Consider the following 24,581-nt stretch of genomic DNA (forward strand, 5'->3'; position numbering starts at 1 on the left):
GTAACTGTGATGACGTTTGACGGAAACGTCCCAATCAGAGAGACCTCCCCTATAGAATGAAAAGATGCCATCTAGTCTACGCCTCAGCCATTGTATTTCGCCGTTGTCTCTATTCAGTGGTGTGCTGTAACTCAGTAATTTCGTCGATTTTAATAAACGCAGATTGTAGACTTCCAGCTGAATTTATCAAAACCTAGTCTGCACACGGATTGCAAAGAAGATATTTAGAAAAATATTAGATTTTTTGGGCTCACGCGATATTAAAATTAGCAGCAGGCTACCTTTTTAGTTTATTTCCCCAAAAAACCTTTGTTATTAAACCAATAGGCATTTCTCCACGGATCCGGTTTCTATTTAGATGGCAAGCTTCCCAGGTTCTGTAAATGAAAATGAAATAGGTAAGTTGAGATTCTTTTCACTATCTTGCTCTGTTGTGTTTGGGGGAGGGGTTGACTATGTTTGAATATTCAGCTAGCTAGTTACTATGTATTAGCTAGCTACTATTTTACACCTTTTATCTGTCGATGACGCCATAAGTTGTCTTACTTTATGTATTTTATAGGTCAAGTCGTTTCTTCCATAACCTATATCCTTTTAACTAGAGACTCGCACACTAACCCGCCTGTCCATATTCACCATGCCCCCACCGATTATGCTCCGTGGCCCCACACCAAAGACGGTATGGTAGAAACTTTGTTGCCACCCACAGCGCGAGCAGTCGGCACACTTTTGTATTCCATGTCCTTCTGTGGTGGCGATAACTACGTTTCTTCAGTATGACTCATTCCTCACTAGTCGGGGGAACGCACTGATATCTTACGCACGCTAGATGTTTTATACAACTGGTGTTTTGATGCAACACTGTTGCGTAAAAACCCGTGATATATGTGTATATGTTGTCTCATTTACTTGGCCAACCATATGTTTACGGTACCCAGTTAAAATGCGTTTCTTGGACTAATAAAATGTTGTGTATTATAGGCAACTTCATTCTCATTCGTTTACATTTCTAATGATGTCAAATAACAGTCTTGACTCTCAATCTCTCAGTAAAAATAATTTTAAGCATCTGTTCTGACATTGAACATTCATATCCAGCTACACCAGAGGTCAGCTGAGCCTGTTGGAACCAGCCTGATCGGTGTTCATTTTATTTCACTATGAAGTGAAATAGATTGATGAATGCAGCGACCAGGCTTGTGTAATAGAATGATAAATGCAGCATTCAGGCTGGTTCCAACAGGCTATGGTCAGTTGGGCCTGAAGCATCTTTTCTACACGGTCATTCAGATGTTGCTCACAAGCACCATGTCATTATGTTATTTCTGCTTTCAATCCTAGACTGGTCTCTTGTTTCTGTTTTCAAGGTAAGGCTAAGTTCATCGGTGAACTCTTAGTGCCTGTTGCTCCCTTTGACCAGAAGTCTGGGCGAGAGACCTGGACTGTAGCCTTTGCACCTGATGGTTCTTACTTCGCTTGGTCTCAAGGGCATCGCATCGTGAGGCTCGTTCCCTGGTCAAAATGCCTGAAGAATTTGTAAGTACCTGTACTAGGTCTATCCACATAAAACAAATGGTTAGGCCCTACTTTAAAGGTCTGTTTACATTTTGAGGGAGGCCTATAGAGGCAACAATTCCTTTGAGTTTTGAAATTCAACCATGATGTTTCTGAATATCCTGTGCAATGAATGCACTGATTGATGTGGAGTCCTATTTGGCAGAGACAGCAGCAGAGGGCAGGGGAGCAAGAGAGACGATGAATGTGGCTGGTGTGTTGCTGGTGCCCACTGGGTATTCGTTTGGCGGCTGCCTTGCCGGTTACATTATCTGGCGGTTTTAAGGCCCTTTCAGCGCTCCTCCACTCCACAGGTCGCACTGATACATCTCACCTTACTGCACACGTACAAAGGCCACTGCAGGGTGAAACAGGGTTTGGAAAAGTCCCATTGTAGCCCAAACACTCGTGCAGTCAACAGACTGGTCCTTTATTGAGATTTCTCTTCAGAATTACATATTTTTAGTTATTGTTGCTTCCTGTCTCCTAGTGCTTCTTACAATATGTACTTTTGTTTTGCTTGAATATCTTAACGTTCTGTACGAGTACTTTTTGTTTTAAAGCAACAGTGGATTGTTGGTAACGTAGAGTGGACTTTCATTAATGAGGAGTTTTGGGTAAACTAAGTTAGAGGAAAGAACACTGCTTCTTGCTATTCAGGAGTGGAAATATACTCAAGGGACTTGCGTTATCATTTTGGCCCGGTACAAAAGCTGCTTTAAAATGCAGTCAAACTTGTACAACGGCGGTCTTGTCTTTGGCAAGAGAAAGCAAAACATAGCAGCTTAGGGTTTTATTACTATGTCCTTATGTTGTAAAATAATGTAAGGTTTACTGCCATGAAGTCAACTTCTACGTTTCTGCCTGTAAACCCTTCTGTAAACAATGACACATCAAATCAATACTAAAACAATGTTGAGGGCTGTAAATGCACTTCGACATTATTTCATGGTTACATCCTATTTGAGTCATAGGCCTCGGTAGCCTTGCTGACGTGGCTCACATGGTCAGAGATGTAGCGCTGACATACTGGTGTGGAGAGGATGCTGTTGCGAATGCATTATTTGCGCAGAGTTGTGCTTAATTCTTGCTGAATTTTGATTGGTTCTGACTTTTTGTTTGGGGGTTGATACCGCGCATTGTTTGGGCTTGAAAATCTAACAGTTGTATTAGAAGGGGGTGGATGCTCAGGGACTATAGGTGGCTGTCCGTGTGGGTGTTTGAGTGAGAAAGACAGAGGAGAACAAATCATTTAAAAAGCACAGCCCCCGTTATTGACGCATCGTGCTGACAACATCAACATAGCTTTTACAGACTCTGAAGTCGGGAGGACTTTGAGTTAGGTGTCAGCCAGACTAAATCATTAGGTGCATCCAATCTGATTTCTAATATCCACAACATTCTATAACACCACAGAACTTGAAATTCATTCTAGATTCTGATAGTCCAAATTGTTGTTTACAGTTCTAGTTGTTATTGGTCTCTTTCTAGAATATTCTAGTAGTTCATTATATGTGCTATCCCTCCCTATGAGGAGGAAACCGAGGTCAGTGTGCGGTGGAGTGTATTATTAGTTGTCTTTCTGCAGAGCTGGCTCTTTTTCCACACAATAATGTCATGCGATGCCCCCAGAACCTTTTCAGCTAGTAGACATGTTGTACACCGTTTTGTCTTACCTATTGGGTGTTGTTGTGTTAACCAGGCCAGAATGGTTTAGGCAAGTCCTGTCTAATAGAGATATTGTTAGAAATTGAAAACTGGTCAAGGTGTGCAAGATGCAAAATATAAGGCCAACAACTTCTATAATTAAATGTTTAATAGACAAAGATATGCATATGAGAGAAACAGACCTGCTCCTCTGACAGCCTTTCTCAGACTTTCGGACCAGCAAGGCATGGCCTTCTTCCCCTGGTGACCGCTTTGGTAAACAAATAATTAACCATTCCTTTTTCTTTATAAAAACACATTGTATTTCATTTATTTTTTACTTTACACTAAATTGAATGAATTACATATTTACTTGACTTTCTTCATGGTTTGTCGGTGTCTCTCTCTCTGGGCTTTCTTCAGGGGCTGCCTCTTTATAATTGACAAAACAATAAAAATATAACATTGTGAAATCCAGAGAGGTTAAAGTCAAGACCATGTGTTGGCTTTCACCGACTGGTTGGGCACCAGTACACACTAACAAGTGTGCTATTTTTCAGATGTTGCCCTACCGGGGCTACACAGTAATACTGTCACTGCTATTAGCTTCACCACATGCATACTATGGAACTTCGTTTGGGTCTTTGCTTGTCAAAAAAATATACACTAAGGGCCTCCCGGGTGGCGCAGTGGTTAAGGGCGCTGTACTGCAGCGCCAGCTGTGCCACCAGAGACTCTGGGTTCGCGCCCAGGCTCTGCCGTAACCGGGAGGACCGTGGGGCGTTTTCCGGGTTAGGGGGGGGGTTGGCCGGTAGGGATATCCTTGTCTCATCGCGCACCAGCGACTCCTGTGGCGGGCCGGGCGTAGTGCAATTGGATACCAAACAATTGGATACCACGAAATTGGGGTAAAGTTCATTTTTTTTAAGCACACAAAATATACACTGGCACTGTCAAAGCTGTACAAAAAAGTCTGCAAACTTCGGTCACAAATAATGTGTTTACAATGCCGCGTTGGTAGTAAAGCATAATTTGTTTGACCGCAACTTCTGGGATGGCTAGCTTTAGCTTGGTGCCTAGCTAGCACCAATACAATCAGCCTGAAAACAATGACCAGTAGAAACTGCAGCCATTTTCCTTATTAGCAATGATTTCGGAATCCTTGTAAGTATTGTTGTTCACCTGTTGACATTGAACTTCAGTTCATGAAAATAAATGGCTAGCAAGCTGCTTAACCCTGTTGCCCAAAGCTAACGTTATAAGCAGCCGGCTAGCTTCATCTGGCTAGTGAAGCTCGAACGGACCGGGTTGTGTTGTGAAGTTAGCCACAATAAGGATTAGGCACAATAGTGGAATTTGCGGTTTGCATTCAAAATAAAATTGTCATTGACAGTGATGCAAATAAATACAAATAGCAGAATTATACCTTTTATTTTGAAGGCTAACCACAAATTCCACTATTGTGGCTAATCCTTATTGTGGCTAGCTTCACATAGATGGGTCCACCATTTCATAAAATTAGAACTGTCTTATACATTAGGGTTGTTTTAGATGACACCTAGCTATATAGCTACCTAACTATATAGCTACTGAAACAGATGTCGATGTTTTTGGGGAAGAACATTGTTTGCATCCATGAGCTAGCTAGCTTTTTTTTTATGACCAGCACTGTAGGTGCGTGAGACAACTTTACCAGCATCGTAGCATTCGAATCGTAACATATGAAATACGAGTGATGGTGTAATCAATGTGTAATAACTACATAAAAAATGTATGAACGAGTTAAATTATTATGTGATGTGCAGTCATATTCAGGTCCTGATTGGTCAATGAGATTATTTGACGTGTATCTTTTTGGACACACAAAGACCCATACGGCATTCCATAGAAATCCTGGTTCAGAATGAAACGACTGAACAAATGAACCACGAAACAGCACAGAAAGTAAGTGAAAGAAATAGGTTTTGATGTTTTACTGGTATTGGGGACATGCGTCAATGCCAACAAAATAAACTTTTGGGTCAGTGTGTGTGTAACCTTTATTTAACTAGCCAAGTCAGTTAAGAGAAATGGTTATTTACAGTGACGGCCTGATGACGCTGGGCCGATTGTGCCCTTCCCTATGGCACTCCCAATCATGGCCGGATGTGATACAGCCTGGATTCGAACCAGGGACTGTAGTGGCAGCTCTTGCACTGAGATGCAGTGCCTTAGACTGCTGCGTCCATGTGTGTGTTAACTATTTAACTGTCCGCAAAAATGTTGAATATCAGTATCGTTTTTTTTTGTAAGGAAAATATCAGTATCGGACAAAAATGTATTGTCTGTGCATCACTATCTAAAATGAATTAAAATGTTCCCTCATCAATCTACGCACAATCTCCTGTAATGACAAAGCAAAAACAGCTTCCTAGAATTTTAGCAAATGTATTAAAAATAAAAGTTACCTTGTTCATGTAGGTATTTAGAACCTTTGCTGAGACTCAAAATCGAGCTCAGGTGAATCCTGTTTCCATTGATCATTCTTGAGATGTTTCTACAACTTGATTGGTCGAAGGAATTGTCTGTAGAGCTCCGAGACAGGATTATGTCGAGGCACAGATCTGGGGAAGGGTACCCAAACATTTCTGCAGCTTTGAAGGTCCCCAAAAACATGTATTAGAAGGGGGTGGATTCTTAAATGGAACAAGTTTGGAACCACCAAGTCTCTTCCTAGAGCAAACTAAGCAAACAGGTGAGAAGGGCCTTTTCAGGGAGGTGACCAAGAACCAGGTGGCCGCTGACAGAGCTCCAAAGATCCTCTGCGGAGATGGGAGAACCTTCCAGAAGGACAACCGTCACTGCAGCACTTGACCAATTAGGCCTTTATGGTAGAGTAGCTAGACAGAAGCCACTCCTCATTAAACTTGTTGGCCTGAATGCCAAGCATCACGTCCGGAGGAAACCTGTCACCATGGTGGCAGTATGGTATCATGCTGCGGGGTTGTTTTTGAGCGGCAGGGACTGGGAGACGAGTCAGGATCGAGGAAAGATGAACGGAACAGAGATCCGCGATGAAAAACCTGCTCGGGACCTCCGACTGTTCACCTTCCAACAGGACAACGACCCTAAGCACACAGCCAAGACAACGCAGGAGTGGCTTTGGGACAAGTCTGAATGTCCATGAGTGGCCCTGCCAGAGCTCGGATTTGAACTTGATGAAACATCTCTGGAGAGACTTGAAAATAGCTGTGCAGCGACGCTCCCCATCCAACCTGACAGAGCTTGAGAGGATCTGCAGAGAAGATTGGGAGAAACTCTCCAAATACAGGTGTGCCAAGCTTGTATCATACTCAGGAAGAGTTGAGGCTGTAATCGCTGCCAAAGGTGCTTCAACAAAGTCCTGCTCAGTCTGAATACTTATGCAAATGTTATTTCCATTTGTTAATTTTTTTTATATCCTGTTTGTGCTTTGTCATTATAGGGTATTGTGTGTAGATCAAATCAATATACACTGCTCAAAAAAATAAAGGCAACACTAAAATAACACATCCTAGATCTGAATGAATGAAATATTCTTATTAAATACACTGCTCAAAAAAATAAAGGGAATGCTTAAAACAACACAATGTAACTCTAAGTCAATCACACTTCTGTGAAATCAAACTGTTCACTTAGGAAGCAACACTGATTGACAATCCATTTCACATGCTGTTGTGCAAATGGAATAGACAACATGTGAAAATTATAGGCAATTAGCAAGACACCCCCAATAAAGGAGTGGTTCTGCAGGTGGTGACTACAGACCACTTCTCAGTTCCTATGCTTCCTGGCTGATGTTTTGGTCACTTTTGAATGCTGGCGGTGCTTTCACTCTAGTGGTAGCATGAGACTGAGTCTACAACACACACAAGTGGCTCAGGTAGTGCAGCTCATCCAGGATGGAACATCAATGCGAGCTGTGGCAAGAAGGTTTGCTGTGTCTGTCAGTGTAGTGTCCAGAGCATGGAGGCGCTACCAGGAGACAGGCCAGTACATCAGGAGACGTGGAGGAGGCCATAGGAGGGCAACAACCCAGCAGCAGGACCCCCTACCCCCGCTTTTGTGCAAGGAGGAGCACTGCCAGAGCCCTGCAAAATGACCTCCAGCAGGCCACAAATGTGCATGTGTCTGCTCAAACGGTCAGAAACAGACTCCATGATGGTGGTATGAGGGCCCGACGTCCACAGGTGGGGGTTGTGCTTACAGCCCAACACCGTGCAGGACGTTTGGCATTTGCCAGAGAACACCAAGATTGGCAAATTCACCCTGTGCTCTTCACAGATGAAAGCAGGTTCACACTGAGCACTGTGGTCCCCACCTGTAGAACCACTCCTTTATTGGGGGTGTCTTGCTAATTGCCTATAATTTCCACCTGTTGTCAATCAGTGTTGCCTCCTAAGTGGACAGTTTTTGATTTCACAGAAGTGTAATTGACTTGGAGTTACATTGTGTTTTAAGCGTTCTCTTTATTTTTTTGAGCAGTGTATAATATATTGATATATCTATTTTAGAATAAGGCTTTAACTTAACAATGTGGAAAAAGTCAAGGTGTCTGAATACTTTCCGAATGCGCTGTATCCTGTCTTCAACCTAGACTGCAGTATGCATAGTTCAGCCCATTGCGCAAATAGGCCTATGGCAAGTATTTATTTTTAATTAAATTATTCTGCGTACCGGCAAGCATTCCTCCACAGACCGGCACCGGTCCACGGACCAGGGTTTGAGAAAGGCTGCTCTAAGAAGTCAGCAGCAAATCTCTCTCCCTCCAGGGCAGACCTAAATACTCATCTGTTCATTGTCTCATCCTGCCCTGGGTCACAACATTAGATCAAGGCTGAGACCTAGTGGTTCAATAGACTATACATTTGACACCAATGGCTGATTCTTATGGCTCATGGGCCCAGATATCAGTTACTAAGACCTGCTTTATGGTTGCCTCTGCACCTTGAGAGAGTACCTGGAGGCCAAATTCCAATTGGGAATAATCATCATCATAATATCGTTCTTAACAATATGGCAACTTATGGAACATGTTAGCCAACCGTCTCACCACTTAGACTGCATGTATCACTCAGTGCTCTCCTCCTGAATGTGCATTGTTTTTTTAGCTGTTTGGCACCTAGATCAATTTAATTCAGGTTTGTTACATTAAAAATTAATGTGACAATCGCACTGTAGGCCTACCTGTAACTCATCTTTCTCCCTCTCCTTTCCCTCCATTACCCTCATTTCCCTGTCTTCCATTTCTGTTCCCTTTCTTTCTCTGAACTCTCCATCTTGCTCCCCATCTTTCCACATTACCCCTCTCCTTCTATCCCACTCTCCAGTGGTGGGGAAGGCTCCAACAGAGCAGGCACTCAGCGTTTGTCGCGGCAGGACAGCGAGGGGGGAACAGTGGTGCCAGTGGGCGAGCCCAGGGAGCACACCATCGACTGCGGTGACATTGTGTGGGGCCTGGCCTTCGGCTCGTCAGTCCCAGAGAAGCAGAGTCGCTGCGTCAACATCGAGTGGCACCGCTTCAAGTTCGGTCAGGACCAGCTGCTGCTTGCCACGGGCCTCAACAACGGACGCATCAAGATCTGGGATGTCTATACTGGTGAGAACCTGATCAAACATAAACATCACAACCAGCTGTACTCTTCTGTTTTCACAGTGCATCATTCCTAGTTCCATGTACCAATGCAAGTTATAGAATCAGCATGCCTGTTCTCAGTAGAGAGGAAGTTGAAGCCTCATAGGTGGGTTTATCGGACCAACTTTCTCCACACAAATCCTGGACTATGTTTTCATTCCAGAAAGTCCACCTCGTCCTTCTGCCTTTGTTCACTTTCTCACAGATCTTATATTTGAAAGCAGCACGGCCAAAATTTGGTGTGGCTGTTTACACCTATGTGAAGGGGAGAGGACATATTATCTCTTGCCTGGAGCTCAACTGGTGCTAGCTCGCCAGTCGTGTCCTAAATGGAATGAAGGGTTTTATAATATCACTGGCCGTGCTGTGTTTCCCCTAGTATTCTTTACAGCAGCAGTGTTGGGGGAGTCGGCACTCCTGTGATATTTTTTCCTGTAGAATGACTGAGGTCACTGCTGGTGACTTTTTAAAATGACATTGTACTCTAAAATGAATGAAAATTCAATTATGTTGTCAGGATCTGAAATATAATTTCCCCTTCAAAAGCATTAGAGCCTAGAACCTACTTTTTTTGCCACACTGTATTTAGTCAGCCACCAATTGTGCAAGTTCTCACATTAAAAAGATGAGAGAGGCCTGTAATTTTCATCATAGGTACACTTCAACTATGACACACAAAATGAGAGAGAAAAAAATACTTATTTTCCACCATAATTTGCAAATAAATTCATTAAAAATCCTACAATGTGATATTCTGGATTTTTTTTTTCTCATTTTGTCTGTCATAGTTGAAGTGTACCTATGACGAGAATTACAGGCCTCTCATCTTTTTAAGTGGGAGAACTTGCACAATTGGTGGCTGACTAAATACTTTTTTGCCCCACTGTATTTGCGCAACTGAGCGGCGTAGTGGCTTTAAATAAATATTTACCTAATTGGAATACCCCCAAAAGACTTTGAATGCATTAAATGCTACCAATATACTTGTCACTCCGGGGTTTTTTCTTGATCAAAATTGGGCTTATTATTTAGAGGCCCCCTTCTTGGCCACAGATGTTATTGCTGTTTTTAAGGGCATTTCATGCAATTATACACATTTTGTCATGGGCAGAGGAAATTTGATTAAGAAAATGAAGGCTACTTTTCTTCATTTCTACACTCATTGCGCTGAGAAAAAAATGCAGTTTTAAAGCTACTTTCCTGCAATTCTTCATGTTTTGCTCTGGTTTATGTTGTGTTCTTATGTTATCTGAGTGACTCAAACATAACAGTCAGTGCCCCCCCCCCATGCCATGATATGTATTTTTATTTGGGTGATTCTAGGTTCTCAAAGATGATATTATTTTGATCCATGATTTTTTTTCTCCAGAATTTCTGAAGTGGTCGGCAACGATTTAAATGAATATAGGGGAACCGCTGGGGATCATACGCATGATTGCCGTTACATCGACCCGTTGCACAGATGCAGGATTTTTGGTAATCTTTTAAGCAGCCTGTCATTAAAGAGAGTAGATGTAACCCTATCCCAGTAGGGTTACCTAAGCCTTCCTGATGCACACAGGGCTATAAAATGAGTTTTATTCTAATAGAACAGCCAAGAGAATGCTCATTGTTCTGTTCCAGATGGGAAACCAAGTTGCCATTGCCTTCTACCCATCACGTCATCTACACACCCACTTCTAGCTGGCATCCTGTTTTATGGTCTTTGTGTTGCAGAGTCAGTGGGTTATATAACGTGTTGACATTTGTTTTAGCCCTGCTGGTTGTTTGCTTGCGCCTCCTGTCCTGCTCCCAGTTTTTTTTTTTTTTTTTACTGACAAACCTGATTGATGATGTTTGACCACGGACTCTCTCTTGCTGCTGCCATCAGTGCTGACGTCCCAACCCTGCCAGGCTCCCTGCTCTCCTAGTTCTCTCTCTCTCTCAAACACCTACATACAGGGCCCTTTAAACCTGCCTTTGAAAATGTATCTACCAGAAACACTGTATGTTAATGCCTACGTATGTACAAAGGACAAATAGAATGCCATAGTCAAAGTATTTGGCCAACTTCTGTGTGGGTAAATAGTAATCTCCACAGAGTATGACTTGATTGGTGCGAGGGTGTGTACTGGGATATCACCATGACAACCAATGATTTACAGTTAACCGCTAACTGTGCTGTGTTGCAATTGGGTGGAGATCTAGTTGTCAGGGGCCAGTCCCAGAGCCATGTTGCCATTTTCTGCTGTGCTGATGAGCGTCTGTATCTGGGCTACTGTGGTCTGGTGTGAGTCATGACTATAAAAATAAAAGATGGATAGATTATACTTTTTTTAGGAATGACCCAACTCACACCAGACAACAGTAGCCCAGGATTTAATAGTTTGTGTTTTCCCCTCTGGCTCACTATGGAGGACAGGAAACAAAGCCTAGAGACCATAGACAGTCAGGGGATAAAATGAACTGGTGGTCTTGATTGATGTCAGAATGTCACGCTTACAAAGGTTTTTCTTCGATAAAAAAAAAATATATATATTCTCCAAACCCCACCACCCTTCCCCAATTGGAGTAAACTAATCAAAACAATTAGGGTGTTATTGTGATAACTATTATAATAGATTATTATATCCCAATTCAGAGTCAGTCGACTGTTGGCAGACTATTTGAGAATAACTACTGTAATTGAGTCCCATCCTCCCCTCAATGTAACCAGTGTTGGGACTGCGTATCAGGAAGCAACAAATTGCCGGGATTAAGTCTGGATTACTTTGATTGCACTTATTCTATGTCAGTCTACCCAGAGGGTATCCCATGCCACTCTGACTGTCAACACCAGGCCCAGCCTTTGAAATAGAGCTCTCCAAGGCTCTACCTCATCAGATTGAGAGAAGAAAGCCCAGTCGGTGGATCTAGTAGTTACATGGAGATTTCATTTGTGACGCCCTCTTTCTTTCCCCCTCTTAAATTCTGTCTTTACTCTACCCAATCTCTGTCTTTACTCTACTCAATCTCTATATTTTTTTATTTCTATATAAATTCTATGCCCTTATATAAACTGACAGCGCCCTCGTTACTTTGCACATGGGTGAGGAACCCACACTCATTTATCCAGTTTAGTTGTATTATTAACTCTGGGGTTGTTTGCCTTTACAGGAAAGCTGTTGCTGAATCTCATGGACCATACAGATATAGTGCGAGACCTGACTTTCGCCCCTGACGGCAGCCTCATGCTGGTATCGGCATCCAGAGACAAAACCCTGCGGGTCTGGGACCTGAAAGATGACGGTAAGAACACGGAGTCCTGAGGAACGGCTTTTGATTTAGCTTGACTCAGTTTTATTATCTTGGAACTGAAACTGTTTTTCAGGGTTATTTACATAGCTTTGTACAGCTGTGCCAGCAAGCCACACTGATACATGCAAATGTCGTTTTTGAGTGTTGAGCTAATACACATCCACAAACATTAAGCTAAAGAAGTAGGTAGCATGTGATGAGTTGCCTTTGTTCCAGTGGAATTTGCTACTGCTGCTGGCGGTTCCACCTTGAAAGGCCCCACACCCCCTGCTTGCATTCTAAGCTCACATGAACAGAGCATAATGATACATTTGGCCCAGGTCCAAGAGTAGGCTATTCTTCTGATATAGACTACATTTTCTTATGTTTCTTTACACTTGTCTAAAATAATGGATTTATTGTGATGTAGGCTATATTACATGGATTTATTAGACTTTTAAAAATGTAGATGTTCCAAAGGTCTGCATCAGTGGCTTGCTTGTAGGCTATGCATGGAAGCCAGGAGATCCTAAATGTGTGTTTTAATTCATGGTCAATTACCGCAAGACCGGCAGTTATTTGCTTGACATTCTCCATCTGACAGAATTTCATGACCATCACAGCCCTAGTTAAGTCCATTAATTAAAAAAGCCAAATTATCCCTATAGAAAATCATTTTGCAGAAAATCCTGTAAACTTTGGAAACATAATCAGCAGAGTTTTGTTACTGTTACTTCATCACAATAATTTCTTAAGCAAATCATTTGTGTGTATTTTTCCATAATGTACATGTCATAACCAGCTGTGATTCTGTGTTGTAGGTAACATGGTGAAAGTGTTGCGGAGTCATCAGAACTGGGTCTATTGCAGCGCATTCTCACCAGACTCCTCAGTCCTCTGCTCTGTTGGAGCCGGTAAATCGGTACGTACACCTGTTCCCCTTTCTCTCCTTTTTGAGAACTGCTACTCTGTGTGCTATTGCTTGTGTCTAGTTATGCTCAATGACCTACCAATGAAACACTCCCACCTTCCCCCGTCCCATCAACTGAGTCTTGACCGTTATGCTTGGTGTCATAGTTCAACAACCCTGGCTGGAGTTCGGTTTGGCTTTGTTTTGAAGTTGAAACATATTTGATATTCTAATATGCATGTAGACTAAACAAATGATCACACATTTGTAATAGTTCCAGTATTTATTCTCGATCTACAATCTAAACAGTTCACTTGATGTTTTAGAGTGGGGGATACAGATTGCTATGCTTTATTTAATGACCCAAATGCAGACCCAAATCATTCAAAGAAATTTTCTATAAAAAAATTGGATTCCCTTTTTGATACATTCTACATAAGGAGAAAATGAGATGGTTAAGTAGTGTTGTCCCCAAGATGGCTGCCCAGCCAGTGAGGGATCGGACCTCTATGGCTTCAGTCACAGATACACTTTGCAACAACCGCATCAACATGCTAGTAGTTAGTTACTGTAGCCAGCTCCATCTTCCTTGTGCAGGGTGCAGCTAGATTGTTGTTAGGCTGTGTGTCCATAAGTGTCTTGCTTTCCCTGTCACAGGTGGCAGGTGTGAGTGTTTTTGAAGGGAGGGAGCGCCGCGCTGACATAAAGCAGCCGGTGCAGGCCGCTGGCTGGTGGCACCAGTGCCACTACTACTGCCGGGCTGGGACGCACTGTGCCCCTGCCCAGGGGGCAGTCTTGCACCTACCTGACCGCAAGGTCTCCCATACGTAGGTGCTGCTGTCTCCATGTTTGTCTACCTCCGCTGTTGCAGTACCTCCTTTTATATCAGTTATGAAACTTTGATTGTAAATGGCAATAAAGTAAAAACCTTTCCTACCCACACAGTCCCTTACCCCTCTCCTTCACCTCCTACTGTCCCTCTCTACCCCCCCCCCCCCCCCCCCACACACACACACACACTTAATTAGAAACCCTACCTATTATAGCACACCTTAACTGACATTTTGTTAGGTTTGTAGTTTTTTGTCAGTCTCGCCGCCTGCCCACAGTCTAACTTGTATGAATTACATTGTTTATTTGTCTCTCCATAATGAGGCTCTTAGCATCAGTTATTGTAGTTTGATAGCCTTAGTTCTCCCGCGTCCTTCTGACTTCTCTCCTGTGGCCCACATTTAAGGGCCAGTCAGCACACCCGTCTGTGTTGTGGCCGCACCGCTCCTTTTGTAATGGAGTTAGTGTGCAGGGGTCAGGTCATTGTTGGCGTAAATGAGAATTGAAAGGACTCTTTGTGGCTCCGCAGACTGCCTTCATCCCCATAAATGTCCGCCTTTGTCCCAAAATTAACAAGGACAATGTTGGAGTAAAACAAAACATGATGCTAGTTATTGAATTCCCTGTTGCCTCATAATTGGCCAAAGGGCAGTATTTTCCTATTTCGGCTCCCCCACGGATATGTCCCTATGTTTGATTAGCATTCACGTGTTTTTCTGTTAAAACAGAGGGAGAGAACCATAGTGGGAGAGGAAGAACAGTCTCTCATAGTGTGACTGAACTTACACACTCACTGTACTCTGAATTGCTTGAACAGAAATGTTTAAAAAGAACTAAGCCTCACTAAAAAGATTACAGAAAACAAAAGAGGCAACTGTAACTGTCTGCCATTTTGGAGCAGATTTTCCTCATCCAGTCACTGGCAACTGTGTCTTCTAAACTGTAGAGTGGTGCAGCTTGCCTAAAATGCAGGCAGTAGCCTCATGACTTGGATTCCTTTCATTTCACACTAATGCTAGAGGAGGGCGTAGGAGAATATGAACTGAAGTAGCCCCCAGAAACCATTGACTTGATTGTGGAATGGCATTCATCTACTTTAGCGGACATGTTGCACCTTTGCTCAAGTGCAATGTTTGCAGAACTCCTTGTTATGTTTTGAATAGGCCTATACAATCTGGTTTTGGTTCTAAAAGTTACAAATAAATTCAACATCACTGTTAAAGCCTCCGGTAGAATTTAAATTGAATTAGATCTGTTCTGATGAATTGAAAGTTTGAACAAACGACAAGGCATGTTGCTCTTGAGCAGGCAATACATTTCGCTGGAGCAAAGGATCGTTCAAACCCATGTGGCTGACTGCTGAAAACTGTGTGCAGATGTTGCAAATGTGTGTGTCCAAAGGCGTCAACCTTTTGGCCATCAAATGTTTTTTTTCTCTTGCAGTATGTCTCTTCGTAGGCTTCCGCCGGAGGTGCGAGTCTATTGTAATCACAGTGAACTAGAACTCAAAGGGGAAACCAGTGGAGTAACATTATGTTACCTTAAGTTACTACTTGTTTTATTTTCTCATTTTTCTGTAGACCTAAATGTTAGTATTAAGAAAACATTGTAATTGGATATTAATGTGTTTAAATGCTAGCCTAGGTCATAGAAATTACAATTTATATGGAGCACAATTTTAGCAGCTATGTTAAGAAACCAGATGTGCAGTGACATGCATTTTGTAACATAACATGGAATTGCTGCTTGAGTAGCATGAGATTTATTTGGTGCATCGTTTGGTCTGTAGTTCAAGACATAAGCCATAAAATGACACTGAGCATACAATGATTTTTCTGTTTATTTCTTGCTTCATTTTTTTCTTGGCTTAATTTAATTACTTGTAAAATAAATTCTGTCTGTTTTGACATTTTATGCTAGTAGCTTTTAAATGCTTGTCCCTGCATAGTGTTATTCCGTGGGCTCTAACATGGACCTCTTCCTTCTGTAGGTGTTCCTTTGGGATATGGATAAATATTCCCTGATCCGGAAGCTGGAGGGTCACCATAACGATGTGGTGTCCTGTGAGTTCTCTCCCGACGGAGCCTTGCTCGCCACCGCCTCCTACGACACCCGTGTCATCATCTGGGACCCCCACATGGGCACTGTGCTGCTTGAGCTAGCGTAAGTCAGACACACCAGGAACTAAGGCAAAGCAAAGACACGATGTTAAGACCTTTTTATATCTGTTTTTTTCTCTCCTTCAGGCACCTCTTCCCCCCCCCCTCGCCCATCTTTGCTGGAGGGGCCAACGATCGCTGGGTACGCTCTGTAGCGTTCTGTCACGACGGGCGTCACATTGCCAGCATCACTGACGACCGGTAAAGAACATGGCCCGGCGCATCGGAAGGTTCCTAGAAAGAAAAGCTCCGCTTTAAAAATGGTTGAGATTCTTATAGCTAATGTCCACTTGTTCCTCTAAGGCATTCTCTTCTACCTCAGGTGTAGAGCATGTGCTGGTGTATATTTGTGTTGACCATAGCTGCTTCACCACACCCTTTTGCGCTGTCACACTTCAGTGTACACGGTAAACTGCATGCTCTCTGTCTCTGCTGATGAAAACGTGTTTGCTGCAGTAGCAGAGCGCTGTGAAGCAGAGAGAGCGAGAGAGACAAGTCTTAATGGGGTCTGAGTGAAAGCATATCTGTTGCAGCCAGGCAGGGCCCCCTTTGCGAATTGGTCACATGACCCTCACATGACAGCCATTAATCAACCGCTGATGCCTTTTCTCCTTAGCCCCGCCCTTCCCTTCATTGGTTAGGCTGCTAAGTGTTTACCATTGAGAAGGCCGTGCTAGAGGGAGAGGAGGAACGAGTCTGACAAAATGGCGGACACAATTTTTGTTGTTGCTCCCACGATGAGAGGAGAAAACATTTGAAGTTTTATTGAATAGCGAAAATAAATGGCTTCTTTGATTTAGAATTGACTTCACCCTTTTTTACTTTGAAAGTAGAAAACCACTGCAGTGGAACAATCTGAATGAATCCTACAGTTCAGTGTTCACATGGTTGTCGTGTGTTTTTATGCTGTATTTCAGCCAGCTTGTTTAGGCCCTAGTGCAGTTCCCATGTGTTCTGTCTGACCAGCGCCCCTCTTTATTTTCTCCTCTCTCTCTCCCACACACCCGCTAACCCCCCCATACACGCACCCGCTAACCCCCATAAACACGCCGTCTGTCCCCCCCTCTCCCCTCCCGTACACACCCACTAACCCCCCATAAACACGCCGTCTGTCCCTCCCTCTCTCCCCAGAATGGTGCGTTTCTGGACAATTGATGAGACTTCTCCCCAGGCCATCGCCCCCCTCACTAACGGCCTCTGCTGTGCGTTCTCTACTGACGGGAGTTTCCTAGCAGCTGGGTGAGGCACACACACCTACACACACACTCCTACACACTTACCTACACTTCCCTGCCACACACACACACCTCTCCACACACACCCATACCTCAGTCTGTTTACATACTGGGGGGGATTAATCCTGTTTGAATCGCACAAACCCTAGTCTTTAGGCAAGTGGCAGGTGATCAATCAAGACTTTATGTACTGCCAAAAACGGGTCTTCCAGCTTTTTATTTGCATGCTGTAGGAAGCACAGCGGCCCCTATATGTTGGTGGTTACACCCAGGCACCGGGTGTACAACATTGCTTCAAACAGTTGTGTAAGGTAGACTACAGCTACCTAGTACCTACCTTTTCAGTGCTGTTGTGAGGGATAGATCGACTTGGAAATAACTCTCTCTCTCTCTCTCTCTCTCAGGTCTCGAGACGGCAGCGTGCATTTCTGGGCGTGCCCAAAGAGCATTGCCAGCCTGCAGCACCTGTGTCGCATGGCACTACGACGGGTCATGTCCACCCAGCAGGTGCAGACGCTGCCTATCCCGTCCCGCATACGCTCCTACCTGTCTTACCAAGATCTCTAGCCCTCCACATTCACCCTCACTGCCCAACACAGCATGCTGGAAACCAATGAATATTACCTTCCTAGAAAAAACACCCAGGAAAAATACCTAAAAAATAACCGAAGAGGAAAACTTGATTGACAAACTAACTGTTCTGTGACAAGAGACATTTTGGGGTATTTATTTTTGTAGGTTTACTTCCGTGTGTGCGTGCCATGGCCCCCCTCAGGGAGCGTGGTTGAATGGTTAAGTTATTTCAGTGGCCTGTCTCAGCGTAAGATGGCCTTACCATATGTCACCTCTGGATAATTCTACATTATTCCTCCAATAGACTTTTTTGCTGCTGATCATTTGCCTGGTGGTGGTGGAATCAATATTGATGTGCTGTCTCTCAACCTTCTCCGACTTGGAAGCAGAGAAACCATGCAACTCCACTGACTTTACTGTACGGACTACTAAGGTTGCAAAATTCTGGGAACTTTCAATAAATTCTCTGGTTATCCCAAAATCCAGTTTGGAGGAAATCTGGAATCCGGAGGGAATAAGGAGGAAATCCGGAATCCTCCAACCAGGATTTTGCAACTCTACTAACGACTGAGTGAGAGGATGGAGGGTTCGTCCCAACGCTTTCAGTGCTTCAGAGACGGGCATGAGGGTGTGTGTGTGTGGAAGCCAGGGGAGTCAAACTCATTTTGCCACATGGGTCTTCGCCGAGGTCTGCAGGGCTGCAAGTACAATTGATTATATTTCCTCTGTCAGAATGTGTTTGTTTTTTTAAGTCCTCTTTCCATCGCTTTTGGAATTTTCGATTCTCCTTGACTGTCTAGCTTTCATTTCGATTGCCTTTTAGAAAGCTGGACATAGTGAGGTTACACCGTTTTGTTTTGGTAATTTCAATATCAATTGAGATTGTTTTCCATTTTGCTTTAAATGGAAAACAATCTGAAAGTGAATGACTGCTGATAAGATTTGACCTTCTGCTGCAACGGGCTGCTGGATCCCTCCCTCCGTTTTCTGCTACCCTAGATTTCATTTTTATTTTTTTTTACCTTTATTTAACCAGGCAAGTCAGTTAAGAACACATTCTTATTTTCAATGACGGCCTGGGAACAGTGGGTTAACTGCCTGTTCAGGGGCAGAACGACAGATTTGTACCTTGTCAGCTCGGGGGTTTGAACTCGCAACCTTCCGGTTACTAGTCCAACGCTCTAACCACTAGGCTACGCTGCCGCCCCTCAGATCTCCTCAGGTCTTAACCCTTACTCCCTCGCATGCCCAGGTGCTCAACGTGCTTTCCTTTCCACACATCCTGCCTCACTCACGCCCAGGAGGGCAAAGACTGCCTGTAGCCTACACTGTCTCATCTCGGTCTCAAAACAATAGCAACTCATGGTCTGACCTGTTTCGTTCTCATTTTTTACCTGGGGGGAAAAAAATCTGTATAGACAATTGATTGTGTGTGTGTGTGTGTGTGTGTGTGTGTGTACTGTGTACAGTGGCTTGTGAAAGTATTCGCCCCCTTGGCATTTTCCCTATTTTGTTGCCTTACAACCTTGAATTAAAATGTATTTTTGGGGATTTATCATTTGATTTACACAACATGCCTAACACTTTGAAGATGCTAAATGTGTTTTATTGTGAAACACACCAGCAATAAGATAAACAGAACTCGAGCGTGCATTACGCCCCCAAAGTCAATACTTTGTAGAGTCACCTTTTGCTGCAATTACAGCTGCAAGTCTCTTGGGGTATGTCTCTATAAGCTTGGCACATCTAACCACTGGGATTTTTGCCCATTTTCAAGGCTAAACTGCTCAAGCTCCTTCAAGTTGGATGGGTTCCACTGGTGTACAGCAATCTTTAAGTCATTCCACAGATTCTCAAATAGATTGAGGTGTAGGCTTTGACAAGGCCATCCCAAGACATTTAAATGTTTCCTCTTAAACCACTGAAGTGTTGCTTAAGCCGTATGCTTAGGGTCATTGTCCTGCTGGAAGGTGAACCTCCGTCCCAGTCTCAAATCTCTGGAAGACTGAAACCGCTTTCCCTCAAGAATTCCCCTGTATTTAGCGCCATCTGTCATTCCTTCAATTCTGACCAGTTTCCCAGTCCCTGCCGATGGAAAAACATCCCCACAGCATGATGCTGCCACCACCATGGATAGGGTTCTCAGGGTGATGAGAGGTGTTGGGTTTGCGCTAGACATAGCATTTTCTTTGGTGGCCAAAAAGCTCAATTTTAGTCTCATCTGACCAGAGTTCCTTCTTCCATTTATGTTTGGGGAGTCTCCCCATGTCTTTTGGCGAACACCAAACGTGTTTGCTTATATATTTTTTTCTTTAAGCAATGGCTTTTTTCTGGACACTCTTCCGTAAAGCCCAGCTCGGTGGAGTGTACGGCTTAAAGTGGTCCTATGGACAGATACTCCAATCTCCGCTGTGGCGCTTTGCAGGGTCATCTTTGGCCTCCTTGTTGCATTTCTGATTAATGCTCTCCTTGCCTGGTTAGTGAGTTTGAGGGCGGCCCTCTCTTGGCAGGTTTGTTGTGGTGCCATATTCTTTCCATTTAAAAACAAAAAGAAGGATTTAATGGTGCTCCGTGGGATGTTCAAAGTTTCGGATATTTTTTTATAGCCCAACCCTGATCTGTACTTCTCCAACTTTGTCCCTGACCTGTTTGGAGAGCTCCTTGGTCCTCATGGTGCCAATTGCTTAGTGGTGTTGCAGACTGGGGCCTTTCAGAACAGGTGTATGTGTACGTATACATACATGCATACATACATACATACATACATACACACACACACACCTGTTCTGAAAGGCCCCAGAGTCTGCAACACCACTTAGATTGCACACAGGTGGACTTTATTGAACTAATTGTGACTTAAGGTAATTGGTTGCACCAGATCTTATTTAGGGGCTTCATAGCAAAGTGGTTGAATACATATTCACACACCACTTTCCTGTTTTTAAATCTTTAGAATTTTTAGAATTTTTTTTTTTTACTTCACCAATTTCGACTATTTTGTATGTCCATTTACATGACATCCAAATAAAATCAATTCAAATTACTGGTTGTTATGCAACAAAATAGGAAAAAAGCCAAGGGGGATGAATCTTTTTGCAAGGCACTCTACATGCAGTACTAGTCAAAAGTTTGGACACACCTCATTCAAGGTTTTTCTTTATTTTTTATATTTTCTACATTGTAGAATAATAGTGAAGACATCAACTATGAAATAACACACATGGAATCATGTAGTAACAAAATAAGTGTTAAACAAATCAAACTATAGTTTATATTTGAGATTCTTCAAATATAGCTTTGCACAATTGGCATTCTCTCAACCAGCTTCACCTAGAATGCTTTCCAACAGTCTTGAAGGAGTTCCCACATGCTGAGCAGTTGTTGGCTGCTTTTCCTTCACTCTGCGGTCCAACTCATCCCAAACCATCTCAATTGGGTTGAGGTCGGGTGATTGTGGTGGCCAGGTCATCTGATGCAGCACTCCATCACTCTTGGTCAAATAGCTCTTACACAGCCTGGAGGTGTGTTGGATCATTGTCCTGTTGAAAAACAAATGACAATCCCACTAAGTGCATACAAGATGGGATGGCTACAGAATGCTGCAGAATGCTGTGGTAGCCATGCTGGTTAAGTGTGCCTTGAATTCTAAATAAATCACTGACAGTGTCAACAGCAAAGCACCCCCAGACCATCACACCTCCATGCTTTATGGTGGGAACTACATATGCGGAGATCATCCGTTCACCTACTGTGTCTCAGAAAGACACGGCGGTTGGAACCAAAAATCTACAATTTGGACTCATCAGACCTAAGGACAGATTTCCACCGGTCTAATGTCCATTGCTCACGTTTCTTGGCCCAAGCAAGTCTCTTCTTATCGGTGTCCTTTTAGTGGTTTCTTTGCAGCAATTCGACCATAAAGGCCTGATTCACGCAATCTCCTCTGAACAGTTGATGTGTTCGTTACTTTTACTCGGTGAGGCATTTATTTGGGCTACCATTTCTGTGGCTGGTAACTCTAATGAACTTATCCTCTGCAGCAGAGGTAACTCTGGGTCTTCCTTTCCTGTGGCGGTCCTCATGAGAGCCAGTTTCATCATAGCTCTTGATGGTTTTTGCTACTGCACTTGAAGAAACTTTCAAGGTTCTTTAAATTTCCTGGATTGACTGACCTTCATGTCTTAAAGTAATGATGGACTGTCATTTCTCTTTGCTTATTTGAGCTGTTATTGCCATAATATGGACTTGGTCTTTTACCAAATAGGGCCATCTTCTGTATACCACCCCTACCTTGTCACAATACAACTGTGACAAGTGACCTTTTAACAAGGCACACCTGTTAATTGAAAAGGTGAAAACCTCATGAAGCTGGTGGAGAGAATGTGAAGAGTGTGCCAAGCTGTTTTCAAGGGTGGCTACTTTGAAGAATCTCAAAAAACACTTATTTGGTTGCTACATGATTCCATATGTGTTATTTCATAGTTTTGATGTCTTCACTATTATTGTACAATGTAGAAAATAGTACAAATAAATTAAAACCCTTGAATGAGTAGGTGTGTCCAAACGTTTGACTGGCACTGTTGTGTGTGTGTGTATATATATATCAGTATATGAACATATCAGAGGATGTAGTATGCTTTTTACTTTTCTTTTTTATTCTTATAACGTTACTGTTGTAAACATTTTTTCCCTCTACATTATTTTCTCTCATTTTAATGTGAAGACCTGTATATGAATTAATGACACAATCTCTTATTGTAGAGACCAGGGTGTAGTCTGCTCCTTCAGAAGTGGTAAAACGGAGACGGTGAATTTCTAGTGTGCCCTAGGACTTACAGAAAAAGCCTTAAAGGCGGTTGCCATCTGTATTAATGACTGTCTGAAACCCATGTTCAGTACAAACCTCTCTTTTCTCCTGTGCTATGCTGCACAACTCTAAAGTGGAGTTCCTAAATGTAAGAAATAACCTATAGGGGAGAGTAATACAAGATCATCTTCTGAAAATAAGTCATCTTCACAGTTGCCATCTGTAGCATGGGATCTTTATTGATTGTGACAAGCCTTTGAAGCCTTACTGTTATGCAGGCATTTGATAGTAAATATTAAACTGGGTAAAAAAAGAGAATTATTTTCAGACAATGTTGAGAAGGGCCAAATGAAAAAGTATTAATGTTCTACTTTTTGTATTTTGTCTATGTTGACCTAGGTAGTGGATACAGGCCTGCTGTTAATCTTGGCAATACGTTTTCTAAAGTCAACGGTGATGCCAAAGGTCTCTCTTTCTCGTTTTGTTGTCTGTTCTTGTCAGTCTGACTTTTCTCTCACATTGCTAAAACTTGAAACTCTTGTGCATCTGTGAATTTTATTTAATTTATTCTGATTTTATTTCTCCTCTTAGTAAAGCTGTAAGGTTGTTGTCTTCAGTAACCGGTTGGGTTTGTGTGTTTAGTAAAGCCTTTGCTGATAGAGCTAGAGGAGGTGAATGAATCAAAAGCGCTGGGTTCTCACCAGTGTTGGGGAGTATTAAACTAGATGTAGTTCAACTAGTAATTTAACTACATTTTGTAGTAGCTCGGCGCTAATATACTTCAACTCTAGGTAGGGTTTTCACTCGTGAATAAACTACTACTGGAACAACACACTATTTTGGAAAAAGAAAACATGGATGTTGTCTATTTTTTCGGCATCAGACCTGCCTAATTCTCACTTCAAATAATTGTTTTTAATAGGCTGTTAACCCCAAAGGGATCTGTCTTGCAATTTATAGTCTTGACATTTCAGATTTACATATTTTTTTATCAAAGTAGTTTGATGTCGTGAACTACTTTTTCAAAGTAACTAGTTAAGTAAACTATATTTTTTTCAAAGGGTGACCTTTAGTGTAGTTGAACTTGTTTCAGTGTGAAGTAATTGGTAGCTTGGTAAACTATCTTTTCAGAGTAGTGTCCCCAACACTAGTTCTATTCCACTTTGGGAACACACTATTCGACAAGTGTGTTCCCAAAATGATTGAAAGGGTTTTGGTATCCTCCAACCATTGCAATGTTAAAGAAGCTCCAATCAATGTTGAATATATTGAAATGAATGTAGTTTCTTTTTTTTCTGGTCTGTTTCATGTATGTAATTTTTGCATTTATAGTTTGAATAAAATATATTTTTGAAAAACAGAATAAGTCATCCAAGTCTTCTGTTTTGCTGTTTTAAGTGGTGTTTTTATTTAAATCACCAGGCACATTATCCTGGAACCCACAAGGCGAAAAGGAAGAAAGGGCCCCTGAGAAACACTTAGGCAGGGGCACCAAGTTTTCAAGCCAAGTAAAAACTAAATCTATACATTCAACGACTTGTTCAGCTACAAATCTTTGTCTATTTACTGAGGCTACCAGACCGCCCTTTTCATTATTTTGTCTACAACATATCAGCCTATGTCAATGTAAAATAGGGACCTTGTAGCAGTCATAAGGGCAGAAATCAGAAGAAGGAAATGCAGGTTGGCTGCTCAGTGTAGATTTATATACAGGTCTTGGTGGTCCAATGGTGGAAGTGCCATATCATACAAAATATACAATTAGATTTACCAAATATACACTGGCAATAGCCCAAAAGAACAGGTTAACCCTGATACAATCTGAACAGACACTGGTAGAGGGCACAACTGTACACCCCCCTATTATGTAGGCCTACATAATATAAGGGCTTGGCCCCCTGGACCATACAATTACCCAGGTTGCTATTCCAACCAATAAACTGGTTCTACTGCGTAA

The 24,581-nt window shown here is 42.6% G+C and overlaps 1 protein-coding gene across 1 annotated transcript; it reads left to right on the forward strand.

Moving 5' to 3' along the window:
• The first annotated feature begins 70 nt into the window (after window positions 1-70).
• Window positions 71-23,990, forward strand: LOC115136641 (WD repeat and SOCS box-containing protein 1-like). Its single transcript, XM_029672229.2, has 9 exons — window positions 71-398; window positions 1,368-1,536; window positions 8,550-8,818; window positions 11,990-12,121; window positions 12,931-13,031; window positions 15,841-16,013; window positions 16,097-16,210; window positions 17,141-17,248; window positions 17,649-23,990. The coding sequence occupies exons 1-9, from the start codon at window positions 359-361 to the stop codon at window positions 17,809-17,811; spliced, it is 1,269 nt and encodes a 422-aa protein (XP_029528089.1). The 5' UTR covers window positions 71-358; the 3' UTR covers window positions 17,812-23,990.
• The last annotated feature ends 591 nt before the right edge of the window (window positions 23,991-24,581 follow it).

This window comes from Oncorhynchus nerka, linkage group LG11, assembly GCF_034236695.1.
Source record: "Oncorhynchus nerka isolate Pitt River linkage group LG11, Oner_Uvic_2.0, whole genome shotgun sequence".
NCBI lineage: Eukaryota > Metazoa > Chordata > Actinopteri > Salmoniformes > Salmonidae > Oncorhynchus > Oncorhynchus nerka.

What these genes read in the sequence shown, in the direction of transcription:
- LOC115136641 (XM_029672229.2), top strand. Translation starts at nt 359, where the DNA reads ATGGCAAGCTTCCCAGGTTCTGTAAATGAAAATGAAATAG. An exon ending in GATCTGGGATGTCTATACTG is followed by an intron (nt 8,819 to 11,989) that starts GTGAGAACCTGA and finishes TTGCCTTTACAG; the next exon opens with GAAAGCTGTTGCTGAATCTC. An exon ending in CTGGGACCTGAAAGATGACG is followed by an intron (nt 12,122 to 12,930) that starts GTAAGAACACGG and finishes TCTGTGTTGTAG; the next exon opens with GTAACATGGTGAAAGTGTTG.